This window comes from Pundamilia nyererei, unplaced genomic scaffold (assembly GCF_000239375.1).
Source record: "Pundamilia nyererei isolate P.nyererei 1_Seehausen unplaced genomic scaffold, PunNye1.0 scaffold00053, whole genome shotgun sequence".
Taxonomy (NCBI): domain Eukaryota; kingdom Metazoa; phylum Chordata; class Actinopteri; order Cichliformes; family Cichlidae; genus Pundamilia; species Pundamilia nyererei.
This window is the reverse complement of record NW_005187454.1, coordinates 370,025-384,995: the sequence shown is the minus strand read 5'-3', so window position 1 is coordinate 384,995 and position 14,971 is coordinate 370,025. Positions and strand designations below refer to the sequence as shown.

General features: G+C 41.4%; 1 protein-coding gene across 1 annotated transcript in view; it reads right to left on the bottom strand.

The window, feature by feature from the left end:
- Window positions 1-763: 763 nt before the first annotated feature.
- Window positions 764-14,971, bottom strand: part of htr7c (5-hydroxytryptamine (serotonin) receptor 7c) — a 32,329-nt gene continuing 18,121 nt past the window's right edge. Inside the window, exon 2 of the mRNA XM_005733568.1 lies at window positions 764-3,041. Within this exon, the coding sequence (XP_005733625.1) occupies window positions 2,303-3,041 (739 nt within the window). The 3' untranslated portion in view covers window positions 764-2,302. The remainder of the gene's footprint in view (window positions 3,042-14,971) is intronic.

Genomic DNA, 14,971 nt, shown 5'->3' with positions numbered 1-14,971 from the left:
CTTTTGTTGCATTGGACAATGACAGGAAGTGTCAAAGTTGCTACAATTCACAGTTTACCACAACAGCTCTTCAACCAAAGCAAGTAACTATTTTGAGGAGAAAGCTCTGAAAACCCATAGTAAGTTAGCACCTGTCTGCAAAATGAAAAGTATTACTTTTATGTTCTTTCTCCGACCTTTTTAAGGTGAAGGGTTTGCATGTCTGAGTGATCCCACAAGTATGTTGTCTATGATGCATTTGCCCCTGGTATGGTCTCCTGAGGCAAACTGCTGGTGAGGGGCAGCGCTAAGTTTAATTCAACAGACACCTATAAAGAGCACCACTATACACTGGATAGGGGGAGGGGTTCATCGGCAAGTGCTTGGAATATTTTTTTAAATAAATGAGTTTGGCCGTATCATACCTGTGATGTGCAAAGTCATTTTGATGAAACAGTTTGTATGTGTATGTGAGTGAAGGAATATGTATGTACACACAAAATAAAAAGGCTTGTTTGGTGTCAGCCTTAATAATATGATTGGAAAGCCATGTTGTTGGTCTTCTAAGTTGGTCTTTATGTGTTAAATATATTTGAAGTGGTGATTTGCCTGTGATACAGTGACACTCCTCTACAAACACAACCCAAATATGTCTGTACTGAGACATACCTTCTGACCACAAGACGAGACACATCCTACTTTACTCTTCTTCGTCACTGTTTTTCCCTTGGAGTAAGCAGACAGCTGTTACCCAGACTCTGAATAAAAGCATTTCTGGGGCAGACGGGAGGGGCAACCATCCTTAAGAATCCTAGCTGTAGTCCAACAGTCTTGGCGATACTGCTTTAAGAAAGGTCACAAATGTATCAAAGACTTCTAATGGGCTTAAAGGTTGGTCTTTATTTCTATGCATGACATACTGGGTGCATCAGGCATTTGAGGATGCTCCGTGGGGGCTAGAAAGCAAGAAGACCCATGTTGATTGTCTCCTAAATCACTGCAATCTCAGTCCAAAGAACAAGAACTTCACTGACTTTGCACGAATGGCTTTCACACTAATCTAGGCCACAGTGACATCTTCGGTGTTTCTTTATTTACAAAGTGATGAAATACTTTTACCCCTTTCTCCAACTTCTTTCTCAAGGTAATAACAGAGTGGTCACTCAAAGCGCTCGCACACAGCTGTAGACAGATTGACTTTACACAATAAAAAATAGCATTTCGATACAAAATGATACAGCAGTACACCTTTTTGGGGGGGAGGAAATGTAGAGCATTTCAAAAAATCGAGGTAGAAAATAAGCACACACTGCTCGACTGATGATATCGGACATGGGTTCGTACAAGTCACTGAGGAGATAAAAAGGAAATGTACTGAACTGGGGGGGGGCACACATCCTGATTGAAAAGAGAGATAAAAACACTGTCAACAACCAGTGAGGAAAACGAGTCTTAAGAATGTGGAAATTCTAATTATTAAAGTGGAAACGTTTAGTTGCCTGGAGAAAAGTGAAAAGCTCCACAGTATCATGGTTTCTGTGCGATGCAGTGTCTGGGTTACCCATGAAACACCGCTGCCACCACTTCTGTTTTGATTAATGTATACAGTGGCATGTAAGAAAAATATGTTTCATGCAGACACAAAACAAACTACCTTCAAACATTGAGAAGTTCTCACTATGTTGTGTTAAATCAGCATTTTCCACCCCACTTTGTTCTACTTAGAATCACCAGATTTTAAACAACTGGGTGACATCTAGGGTGCTCAAAATAAATTCAGTCGGAGGACCAGCTTGAAGGCTCTGACTTTAGATGGCGTGATATAAGTTTCCGTCCTGTAATACGCCTCAAAGTGTTTACCTCCCGTTTGAAAAATAATCATCGGGGATTTGCGTGGATACACGATGAGAGGGAGATGGTCAGAAAGCCACGAAACAAACGTTATTTGTTATCAAACATCAATTTTGTTAATATACAGAAATCTGCTTGCCTTATGGTCTCTTTGAAAGCCCTAGAATGATTGATTGTGTTTATATGTCATTTCCTTTGTTACGGCATTATTCCATCATAAATCTGGAACAGGATGGAATTGTGGCATATGCACAAAAGCAGTGTCGACTTGAATAGTCCATCAAGTACGCTCTGTGATTTTCTTTCCAAAAATAGAATGACTGACTCACACACTGAAGTGATTGTGCTGTCTGCAGCGAGCCACTAACACTGACTTTTATCCCGTTAGGCCGTGTCTGTCTGCAGGCCGGCTGTTTATGTGTCGCCTTTTAAGCACCGAGTGTCCAAGAGCAGCGACTTTAACCATTCGGCCTTACACTTTGAGAGCTTCGTGTACACCCACGGCGGAAAGCCGACGGTTGATGTTGCGATAGCGACACCGGAGAAGGTCACGATAAGTGGAGCGCAGGTCTCGATTGAAGAAGGCGTAGATGAAGGGATTCATTAAGGAGTTGGCGTAACCTAACCACAGGAGCGTGCGCTCCAGCCAGATGGGCACACAGCTACATTCCACTCCGCAGATAAAGGGCCTGGCGGTGGACAGGATAAAGAAGGGCAGCCAGCACACGGCGAAGACGCCCACAATCACCCCCAGTGTCGTGGCTGCTTTTTGTTCCCGCTTGAAGATGGAGATGTTTCTGCGCTCGCGGGTCAGCAGGCGGGACAATGCGGCACACTCCTCTGCCACGCCGGGCGGCTTCAGGCCCTGCATTCGGAGAGCCTCGTTAGCCACTGTTTCGAGACGCTCGCGTCGTGAAAGGTTGGTGAAGCGGTGCTTGGCGCCGCTCTTGCGAGCTGCCCTGAAGATCTTGTAGTACATGACCAGCATGACCAGCATAGGGATATAAAAGGCCACAGCTGTGGAATAGATGGTGTAGCCAAAGTCTTGGCTAATGAGGCACACACCGGCTGTGTGGACGTTTTTGGCCCAGCCACAGAAAGGCGGCAGTGTGATGGATGCTGACACCAGCCAGACTCCCAGGATCATCTTGGCCATCAGCTGACCGTTCTGCCGGGCTGGGTAGGTGAGAGGTCGTGTGATCCCCAGATACCTGCGAGAAAAGGAGACAAATGAAGCATCATTAGCAAGTACTAAAAGCATTTGATGTCACATTGACATCTTGTTTTAAACTCCTCATCTAATATATTCTCTCTGTCATCTCAAAAACAAAATCGTATTATTCATTTATCATTTACAATCCACCCTTTTAGGCTTGTAGTGTGGTAGCATCAAAGAAACGTCCCCTCATTTCAAAGACAGACATCTGGATGAAAGGTCTTAAGCTCTGTCATTGCCCGGAGGGTTATTTGCTGCTTTTTCTTTGGCTCTTTGAGCTTGGTAAGTAGAGAACGAGCTATCAATCAAACAGGCAGCTCAGTGGTTTCAAATAGCAGCTGGAGGTGTCAGGGAAAAAAAAATAAGGACAAAATGAGGTGTGAAAGGCTCGGATTTGTACAAAACTGGGAAAATAGCCACTATTCACACAAAATGATAAATCTGTGTGTACGACACTGCATGTTTTGGCGGCACGCCCGCAGCACTCATCAGCACCAGATGTGTCATTGATGAAAACTCTATATTCCACTCTCCGGGCTATTTATCTGATTTCTGCTTTGCTGTTAATTCTAACATAAAAAAACTTAGTAAGGATCGCTGTGATTCACTGTCAAATTACATTCAGTGCTTTTCGAATTGGGTCCTTACTCTATTGACAGGTTTTTAAAAGTTCAGCTTGTCAGGTGTAGCTTTAAAATATGACTTCATCTTTAAACATTTTCTCCAGTGTTTGTACAGCTTGGTATTATGCTAGTCACAAATATTACAGAGCTCGCTGCCATCTGCAGCTCATTTTCTGTTACCTTCAGATTAAGTATGGACATTAACAAACTTGGCTGTCAAATAACATTATAACACTCCTCAGAAATCATTTCTAGTGCGTTTTTAAGAGATGCTGGTTGTAGACACATCTGAGTGACGGTATACAAAATGTCAAAATGCTCTCTAGTCCAGCACCTCTGATGCACACTGGTGCTTATTAACTAGTGCCAACACATAATGCAAGTGGTATTGATCTAAATCAGAATGACTCTGAATGGACACCAGGGCTACAACTAGCGCTTTGCTAGGAGCGCTTTATTATATCCTTTCCTCACCACCAACACACACACACAGACATCTAACCCAGATCAGATTTTTTTTAATCGGCTTTAAAAAGCCTCACACGCCTCGTATCAGAACTGCCACGCTGAATGAAACATCAGTCGTTTATCTGAGACAGGTGTCATTATGTTGTCGCCCATGGCAGGTCTTGTGGGCTGACGGTGGCAGAAAATACTGCGACACTAAAGAAAGAAAGAAAAAGATACAGCTACAACTGGTAGTTGCGTTGGTGTAGGTTACTTTTGTCATTGGTTACACGAGACAGTAACTTTTCAGTTTCCATGTAAACTCGTGTGCCGCGCACCATCACACTGTCAGACTCCAAGATCCTTCAGCTCAGGTTGTCCGTCCTCAGTGGACGTTATATAACAACTACTTTGTGTTCATTCTTCTAATCCCTCCACTAATCTGAGTAGTTTACACCCCTCACTTAAAATGTACTTAAGTTTCACAGGGGAGACTAAACACACAGACAACAATGTCAAATAAATATGAAACAGAGCCAAGATGAGTACGTGCCATGCTTCTACGGAATTCATAATAGATACGCAGTAATGCAACACTCCTCTCTGAATCCATTACTCAGTAATGAAGATGGTGTTTGTGGTGCTTATTTGGGGGGATATTTGTTTGTCAGTGGGGGGTGGAGGGCAGTTCTCTGCCACCATGACTCATCTTCAGACCTTTAGAAGGCAGAGCTGTTTCCAGGCACACTCTCATTGGACACACAATCCTCTCATCGTTCTTCTGGAGACAAATGACTGCCGGTTTGGCTAAGAGAGCACGCATTTTGACACTTCATTACACTGCTTCTTGCATATCTTGCAGCAGGATGTGCTGATGCAAACATCTGTGGGTTTAATCATTCTTATTTTTGCATTCTAAAAATTGAACTTTACTAACCCTGGAGAGGCAGGGTAACAAGAAACAGTAACAACGGCAAAAACATGTACGTGTAGTTCCCTTTGCCGCGTACGACGTAACAGTGATAGGTTAATATGGCAGAAACATGCATTCAGCTCAGAGATAAAAGTATACTGTTCTTTCTCCCTCTCTCCACTAACTCCTGTGTTCACCAGCTGAACACAGTTAGTCCCCAGCACTGACACGCTGCCACATTATGAGCACTGTCAGAGTGAGACAAAAAACATAAGTGCGCCACAGAACTGAGCTGAGAAACCAAGCAGCATCGCTACAAGGGATGTCTCCCACATTACACACAGTCACTTAATCCAATGTTGATATTAAAATACAGAACTTTTATTTTCATACACAGGGATGTGCAAAAGTTTTGAACCAAGGACCCAGACTTTCATTTTTATTTTTATTTTTTTGCAAGCTTCCTGGTGTTCTTTCAAAGTTTTTCTTTAGACATGGGCTTCTTTTTAACAAATTTACAGTCAATATAGTGGAATTTTTTTTTATTATTATTAAGCTACTTAACATTGACCTGTCACTCATTCAAGCGTCAAAAAGTTACCTAACTAAAGGGATAAACCTGTGTTGTCTCTAGACAGACAAGAACCAAATAGCATTTTATGCACTTGGTTACTAGCAGTCTGTCTTAAAAATATATCATATGTTCTCGTTTCTTTAGCTGAATCTATAAAAAATGCCAAAGACAGACATAGTTTGACAGGCACAAAATTTTATTTTTGCACCAGCAAGGTGATTCCCAATGAGCTATTATCAAAAAACCTGGTATATCTCACCATGGTGTGCAGTTTATCTCAACAAACTGGAGAGATGGATGGCCTATAAAACTATCTACAGTAGATGAACAGTATCTGAAAGTCATGTCTTCAAGAAATAGGAAAAAACCCAGCAAAGATCATCCACATTCATTGGACTGTGTTGAAGAAAAACGGTGGTCATAGCAAATATTGACTTTCACGTTAGAATTGAACTGTATTTCCAGTTATTTAAAAGGGTTCTTATATGGTGCTTTTTCTACTCAAGCTTTCAATGCACTTTGTACAACATGTCTCATTCATGCTTTTTACTTCATATAAGTGTTTTCTAAAAAAAACATTCCCAGTCCAATCTTGAACTCCAGGTTCAAGATCTTGCCCAAAGAAAACTGGAGCAGCCAGACTTCGAACCACCAAGCTTCTGAATAAACGATGACCTGCTTTACCTCCCAAGCAACAGCCTCTCCATTTGCATGTTATAAGTAAATTGCTGCATCTATTTCCTGTTTATAGGAAAACATAAACAAGAGGTGGCTCAAGACTTACACATTGCTGGACCATCTGCAAGTCTGAATAGAAATCTAGAGCATTTTTCAAAATGCATACCATATTTGAACCTTGCATTATGATGAAAGCGCAAGCTAAATACACAGTGGCAGTGGATTATAATCACCTCCTATACAGTGTGACCTGAACACAGTCAGTGATGTTTAAATTGTTTTTTTATTCACATCTCTGGTAGATACAGCGGCCCTCAGGAATTACCTGTCCATAGGTAACCAGAATGTCCAAGCTAATGGAGAATTCCATTACCTCCACTAGGCTACCCCATAGAGCACAATATAGTGTGCTATTTTCTGCTCTGAAACACTGTAACTGGCCCTCTTGTGCAACAGTCGTCAGTCATCTCCAGGAGAACCTCACAAACCTTTTACTTCTGAGAGGGGAAACATGGTGAAATATTTATCCAAGCCATTGGCTGAGAGACAGGGTGGTAAATTTGGAGCTCTGTGTCTGTCAGAATACCTTTTTTCCCACAGAAACTTTCCACTGAAGTCCCTTCACTAAGCCATTTATAATTCTTATATCAAGCACAAATGTGCAGGGAGGGGGTCAACATGAGTTTAAAAATTTTAAGTGTTGCCCGTTTTTGGAAGATCTCTGAATTCATCTGCGTGTGATTTAAGCGAGCGGACAGAGAGGTGCAAACGTCACCTGAAATCAAACCGTTTTTTGAGAAATGCAGCTTCATTGCTTTGTGAGTATTGGCCGCTTTCACGCTTGGTTTGATTTATCTAAAGTGAACGAGAGTGCTGAAAATGGGAAGATCTCAGAAAACACAGTTCAGTGTTCACTCGAGTGTCAGCTGTGTGCAAGATATACCGTAGAAAAGCTTGTTTGCTTATTGATTTGTTAAGTACACCGTGTTGTAATAAAGGTATTATGAGCTGGACTAGCTCTAAACAAATGTAAGGTTTGACCTCTGGATATGATAATTAAAAAAGAAAATAAAGAGTACAGTTGTTCAACACATGCATTTATTTATTCTGAGCTTTCTTCAGCTGAAGCACAACGGATGTGTTCAGTGAGAGCTCTGGAACATTTCTCCGACATCTGACAACGAGTCAAGTCCTCAAGGAGCGCTTCAGCTCTATTTGAGGAAGCACCATAAGACAGAAATTGAGCTGCTTTTCTTCTGACAGAGCACGACATGAATTTTCAACAAGAAAGCAAAGGAGCAGCTTCGTCTTCTTCCGGGTTTTACACACAATTAAGCATTTTTGTTCTAACACACTTATACATGTTTAGGTCAGGTTCTGTTCTCTTGCCTGATTTCTGCTCGTGGTGAGGTGAGAATGAGTGAGTAAAATAATAATAGAGCTGTTTCTTTAATCACATTTAGACTCTTACATAAGCTAAACTGAGTCATCCCTGGACAGACACAATTCTTCCCTCAGATTTGTGTATTACCTCCAGCCAGTCTGTGAATAACTATTATTTTATTTCAGCCAATGTGTCGAGGAGGGAATTGCTACTTAAGGCAAGGATTTTTTTTTAAGAGAAAAAAAAGTTGATAAGCCAAATTTATGCAAACTTTATAGTTACTGACAACAAACATAACACCTTAATTTTCCTTTTCTTAAACTAATAAGACAAAAAAGTGTTGAGGGGGTGACTGCAGTTTTGTTTTGTTTTGTGTTTTTGCATTTCACACACACACAACATGGCAATGCTGGACCGAAGCTTTAGTCCAAGCTGAAACATTTAGACAACTTTTGCACATTAATAGTTTCTTTGCGACCACAACATTTTGACAATAATCTACATTTTGATCTTATCCCGCAAGTTCCTATTTTACCTGTCAAGCTAACACTTTGCAATCTTCAAGGTGCTGGAAACATTCCTCAGAGGGTGTTTTTCCATAATAACATGATTGCATCTCACAGTTCATCCACATCCATGATGTGAACCTCTACTGCATGCCACAGGTGCTGTGCTGGATTGGTGACAGTGGAGGCCTTTGAGTGAACTCACTGCCATATTCAAGATGATCTGAACTCTGTAACATGGTGCGTTATCCTCATGGAAGCAGCCATCAGGAGCTGGGCCCACTGTGATCTTAAAGAGATGGATGTGGGACTGAAACCATGCTCAGTTGGTTCTAAAGTACATCCCTCACACTATTATACCATCACCACCAGCCTGAACTGTTGATATAATTCGGACCCCATCTCAGTGTTGACTCAACAGACCAGGCACTGTTTTACTCCTGGCAGCTTATCCTTAGCTGACAGGAGCAGCACCCAATGTGGTCTTCCAGCCCATTCTCACTCTCGAGTAACATCCCAACGATGTTTCACGTCCCGCGGTGTTCCTGAGGAACGCGAAAGGTGACCTTCTGCGTTCTTATGCTACACGCCGGGTTATTGGTGAAATCCAGTAGAATGATGGTCCCGCGGTAATACACATTACAGCCATGTATTCCAGCCCTAACCATAACCTTATCCCTAGTGTTAACCAGCAATTTAATGACGTTAAATAGTTTTCCAAAGCAATTTAAGTAAAATGAACGAACATGTGTAGATTGATTCCAAACGGTTCTCATGTTTCCTCATTTTTCTGATCTCGTCATTTATGGGCATGTTGGGTGCCCAGAAGCATAATATTTTGACGGTTTGTCACCTAGTGTAAAATATTACGCTTTGGGAGTGAGAACGTGTTGGCTCTTCTGTTGCTGTAGCCTAGATTCAACATGTTGTGCATTCAGAGATGCTCTTCTGCATTCCTCTTCTGCATTGTAACAAGTGGTCATTTGAGTTGTTGTTGCCTTTCTATCAGCTTGAAGCAGTCTGACCACTCTGGCAACAACAACGCATTTTATCCCTGAGAACTTTTTCTTGCTGGTTAGTTTTTCTTTTGTGGACCATAATGTGGGAAAATCTCACCAGATCAGCAGGTTCTGAAATACTCGAACCAGCCCATCTGGCACCAACAACCATGCCATGTTCAGAGTCACTTAAATCACCTTTCTTCCCCATTCTAATGCTCAGTTTGAACTCAGCAGGTCCTCTTGACCAAGTCTAGATGCCTAAATGCATCAAGTTGCTAGTAGGTATCTGTGATATTTGTGTTAAGGGGCAATTTAACAGGTGTACCTAATAAAGTGGTCAGTGAGTCTATATAAGTCTATATAAGTCTATATAACTTCTTTTAATCTGACTGAATGTTAAACTTATACCCCTCTAGCGTTCATTTTTTTCTCCAGTTCAGCTGCATTAAAAGCTGTATACCATGGTAGCCACACTGACCCATGTTATAATATTGCAACAGCTGCAATCAAACTGTTACTCACATGTGTATACGGTACCACCCATGTCCAGACTTGTGACTGAGATTAACAGAGATTGATTACTACTGTATTGTCCTGTAAGCACTTAACTATCCATGTGGCACCACGGGGAAATGTGGGCATGCTGAACACAGCTCAAGGACAGATCTGAGACAAAAGTTATCTATAATCCTTCTCAACATTCTCAACCTGCTTTGGGGTCCCAAAACAATCCTGGTTTTCAGTGCTCACCGGTAACATCCCTGACCCTTTAAAATCTGTTGGATTTGTTCTATTTTGTTAATTATGTAGCAATGAAAACCATTTTCTATTGTTGACCTATTTACAGAGTCACCCTGTATACTTACAAGACACACCTAGCTTCACAAAGCACTTCCCCTCATCAGACTTTAAATCCTTTATGTCTGTTTTACTTCCTCCTAATTGTTGTAAACCCTCTGGGTGGATATTTTATGGCCTTTCCTACACAACTCACCACCTGTCACTATTGGAGGTTTAAGGGCTCTCACGGCAATAGGGATGATGGGCAGCTATTAGTGCCACAGTGATAAATGAAATCCACTTCCAACAGTCATTGTGTCCATCCCAGTCAGAGCTGGGTGTCCTTGGACAACAAAGGAAAAACAGCAGAGAACAGAAGAGAGCTGAGCGGGGCAGATAATAGGGTACAGGAATAAAGGAGAATTAAAAAGCTGGGCAAAAAAAATCTGGAACACAAAAGCATTGAGTTAAACCAGAACGGTGACAAAACAAAACAGCTGGGATTAAAGTATCTGAGGAAAGTGCACCAATGAGACTCAAGGGTGGAATATACGCATCCCAACTAAAGTTTTTACTGGTGTTCCAGCTAGCCTCAGTCAAAGTCAGTTTGATGATCTTCCCTTTATAATGAGGGCGTGAGAGTCAGTGACCATACAAAAATGTGGATAATGTAGGAGGCACTGCATGGCCCCTAAATCCAACATCAGTGTTGCTCTACATGCAGAAACACGTGGCAACAAAACATACATACAACTAAAGTATGGAAAAGTAACTTCTTCAAAGTCCTTCAGAGCAAAATGTTGCAAATTTCTAGTCCAGCGGACCTGCTTGGGTAAAATTTAAAAAATAAACGAATAAAAGTCAGACTGTTTCGACTAATTCACCAACACCTGCCGATAGGGCTACATAACAAATAACCAACAAGCTCCACTTCCTTTTGTGTTTTTTTTTCTAAAGCACCATTTTCAAGGTCAATAATACCATTTATGTCTTTCCTCGTGTGTCTCTCACTGCTGCTGCTCCTGTCATGTCACGTCATTTGATTTAAACCACTGCTGCCACCATTTTCTGTTGCCGCTGATGTTGTTGCTGTCTGCTATTTCTGGTCAGCGCTGCATCACAAGCACTAACGCACCACTTACATCATGCCTTTATCTATACTGTTACATTACTCTACTGCCATAGTGCAGTATTTGCAGTTTATTTGAACCAAGCAATTCCCATCACACACATTATTTAACACTGTTCTGTTTCCGGCATGCTCCTCCGACTCTTTGTCCCATCAGACCCCGACAACATCATACGACTCCGACCTCCTGCCAGTGTTTCTGATCTCTTCTTCCTGACAATGGAGCCCCAAGAGGACTTTATTCTGCTCTTCTGCTCCTCGAGCTAGTTCCCAAGCACTAACTCACATCTTTCTGTGCATCATGGCTTGTTGGTCAATCTATCACACACTAGACATTTTATGTGTGGCTCAGTTATTTCTATTGCTGGTTGTTTGGCTGTTGGGTAAAGAAGCTGATTTGAAAAAAAAAAATACAAATAGCTTCTTTCTTTTTTTTTTTGAACAACACACAGCACAGGTTTTTCACTATATGGAAAAAAGTGGGCCAGACCTCTTAATCTTTGATATCAGGTGTTTTCAGCCCCATTGCAACAGATGTACAAAATCAAGCAAATAGATAAACCAAATAAGCTGTTAGCTGTAATTTCACAAAGTTGAAGAATTTAGGGGGCTTCGCAGCCGAGTGTGAAGCAGTGGGAATGAGAATCAGCACCTCCGAAGGGTGGCTGGACTCTCCCTTAGAGATGAGGTGAGAAGTTCAGCCATCTGGGAGGGGCTCAGAGTAGAGCCGCTGGTCCATTTTAGGTGATTTAGGTGCTTATCTGCCCCAGATAAGCGGAAGAAGATGGATGGATGGATGGAAGAGTTTAGGGACCACAGCAACCATAGCTAATAGATGCTAGCTGACCGCTGACGTAGTTAGCAGCCTATTAGCTGTTTAACAACATTTGGGTGTTAGCAGCTAATAAGCTTACCTTTGCAGCAATGTTTTAGTTATTGCTGTTTTGTTAATACCATGGCAATTGCATTTTAACAGCTCAGAAGCAATTTAGTGATTACTTTGTTGCCTGGCGTTAGAACTTCACAATCGCGGTATTTGTTATGGCATTACCTTCTGATCCTTGTGCTTGCTCTCCAAGCGATGCTGTTAAGTGACTTGTTTTGCAGTCTTATAAATTTTTGGTTCAGATCATATGTCTTTGTTCTGTTTTTAATTAATATTCATGTAACAGAGGAAAACTGGTCTCAATTTGTTTCAGCTGCACAGCCTCACCTATAAATAACTATTATGTAAGTAAAAAATAATGAGGTTAAGACAGAATTTATGTATGCATGGAGCCTTTTGATTTGGACCAGCACTGTTAGGAAGCTCCTCAGTCCACAAAAACTTTTTCTCAGTTACCTGAATGTTGTGTTTTTTAGTTAGAAATGAGACCATTCTCTCTTCTCTGTCACATTAGTAAATCGCTCCATCTTGTCACACAATCTACTTTTCCTTCCTGAATGGATTTATGCCTGCTTGTTATGCATTTAGCCATTTTCTGCTCCCTGTCAATTATTTAATGGAGTTCCTTTATGGTGGCAGCCATGGCGACCTGATTTGTAATGCAGCTACAAAGCCTCTAGAGGCTTTTGGCTCTCCAAAGGAAATTACATTTGTACATGCGCATGCTTGTCATTGTGCTGCGCTTACTGGCCACCTAAATATACACTTTCAGCTGTGAGTAGCATCTCACTAATAGTCTCAAATGCGAGCTCCCAAAATGTTACGTTAAATATTAAAGAGTGTACTCATTTTCTCTTCATTATTATACAACGAGTGAAGTCTGGTACTGGAAGGTGAATAAGTATGTGCCAGCAAATCCGTCTTCCTTTCCGTTTTTTTCCCTGTCATGATGATGAGAGAGAGCCAGGGTGAAGAGCCCCTCCATCTTTGTCACCTTCCCTTTGGTTGTGTCGCTCTCCCTCTCAAAGGACACCTTGAAAACTAAATAAGCTTAAAGGAAGTCTCAGATGTGCGGGAGGAATCCAAGTCTCCACTTCTTCCCGTTTTTCTTCTGACCTTTGAGAAAAAATGTTAAGCAATTTTAGTTACCAAGGATACCACAGACAGCTCCTCTTTTGAACCGACTCACTTTTTTCCAATTTGGCATCTAGCCAGCAGTTGGTATAGCTGAAGTAGCTGCGCGCCCCATTATACGCCATCATTTCATGCCTCTGCAAATGGAAAAGGACAGTGAGGAGGAGCTGTAGCCAACTTGTTCCAGAGTCACAACACTACCATGCAACATAAAGGCAACTGTTGAGTGCTGTTCTTTTTTCAATCTCTTATCCTTTTACTGACCTTTTATTTTGGGCAGATGAAAATATCAGAGATATTAAAAAGCTCGGCTAAGAGCAAGAGGATATATTTAAAGGCTAAAACCCATGTGAGGGCAAAACAAGGCATCGTAAAGTTGTTGTAAAAATAAAGTACGCCCTCTTTCAATTATAAGATTTTACATATATTAAAAAATAATCTGGTTCTTAGGTAAATACAATCTCAGATGAGCAACAGAACATGACGTATTACACTGTGTCATTTTTTTTTTTTTAAAAAAGATCAAGTACTTATCACTTCCATAAGGATTACGAGGGTAAGCAGCAGCCAGGTATAATGATCAAATGCATGTGTGAGCACTTTTATAAAAGCACAAGTTCTGGCACTTTTCTGGTCTGGAGCATTCAGATGTGTTAACACAATGCCAAGGAGGAAAGACAACAGCAATGAGCTTAGATTTTTACAAGTGGAAACATTCAAGACAGTTGTCTATTTTCCCAGCAGATTTACCCCAAGGTCAGACTGTGCTATGAATGCTATGCAAAAAACTCAAGTGCTACATTTCAGCCTCCTCAGGCCTCGATTAGTATATGAAATGTTAATGTTCACCATTGTACAATTATAGGGAGACTGAACACATATGGGTTTGTTTGGATGGGTTGCAAGAAGAAAAGTCTTGTTTCTCAAAAAAGACATGTGTATATATATATATATATATATATATATATACACACACACACTTCTGAACAAACCAGAAGACATCTGGAACAATGTCCTCTGGACAGACAAGAGCGAATCCAAATCAGCGTTTGGCCACAATGCAAAGTGCTACATTTGGCGAAGACTAAACACAAGAAACCAGCACAAATACGTCACACCAGCTGTCCGCATGTTGGTGCAGGGGTGATGATTTGAGCTTGTTTTGCAGATATTGGATCTGGGCACTTTGCAGTAATCGAGTCAAACATGAACCCCTCTGTATGTCAGGCCATCTGTCTGACAGCTGAAGCTTGGACTAAACTGGGTCATGCAACAAGACAATGATCACAAGCACAGCAGCAAATAAACAGCAGAATGACTGAAAAAGAAAGAATCACTGTGCTGGCCCAGTCAAAGTGCAGACCTCAACCTGATTGAAATGTTGCGGTGGGACCTCAAGAGGTCTGTCCATAAATGAATGTCTGCAAACCTCACCTGAAGCAGCATTGTAAAGAAGAGTGGGCCAAAGTCTTCCACAACAATGTGAGACACTGATAAAGTAAAAACATTTACTTCACGTTTTTGCTGCTAAAAGTGGTTCTACACGTTATTGAATCATGGGCAGTGCTCAGTTTTTCACACACTGCATTTTCCTTTTGGCTTCATTTCTGTTGTAGCAGTGGTATAGTGCAGTATGTCATATATTGTTGTGTATCTGAGGTTGTATTTAAATAAGGTTACAACCTGGTAAATGATTCTATTTCCTGATATGTAAAACTTCAGAACTGACAGCGTCAGTTTACCATCACTGTACCAAATCAAACTATATAAAAAAAAAACACCCAGCACGCCCCTGCGGGCGGTTTATCCTTCAAGCTCGGGTCCTCTACCAGAGGCCTGGGAGCTTGAGGGTCCTGCGCAGTATCTTAGC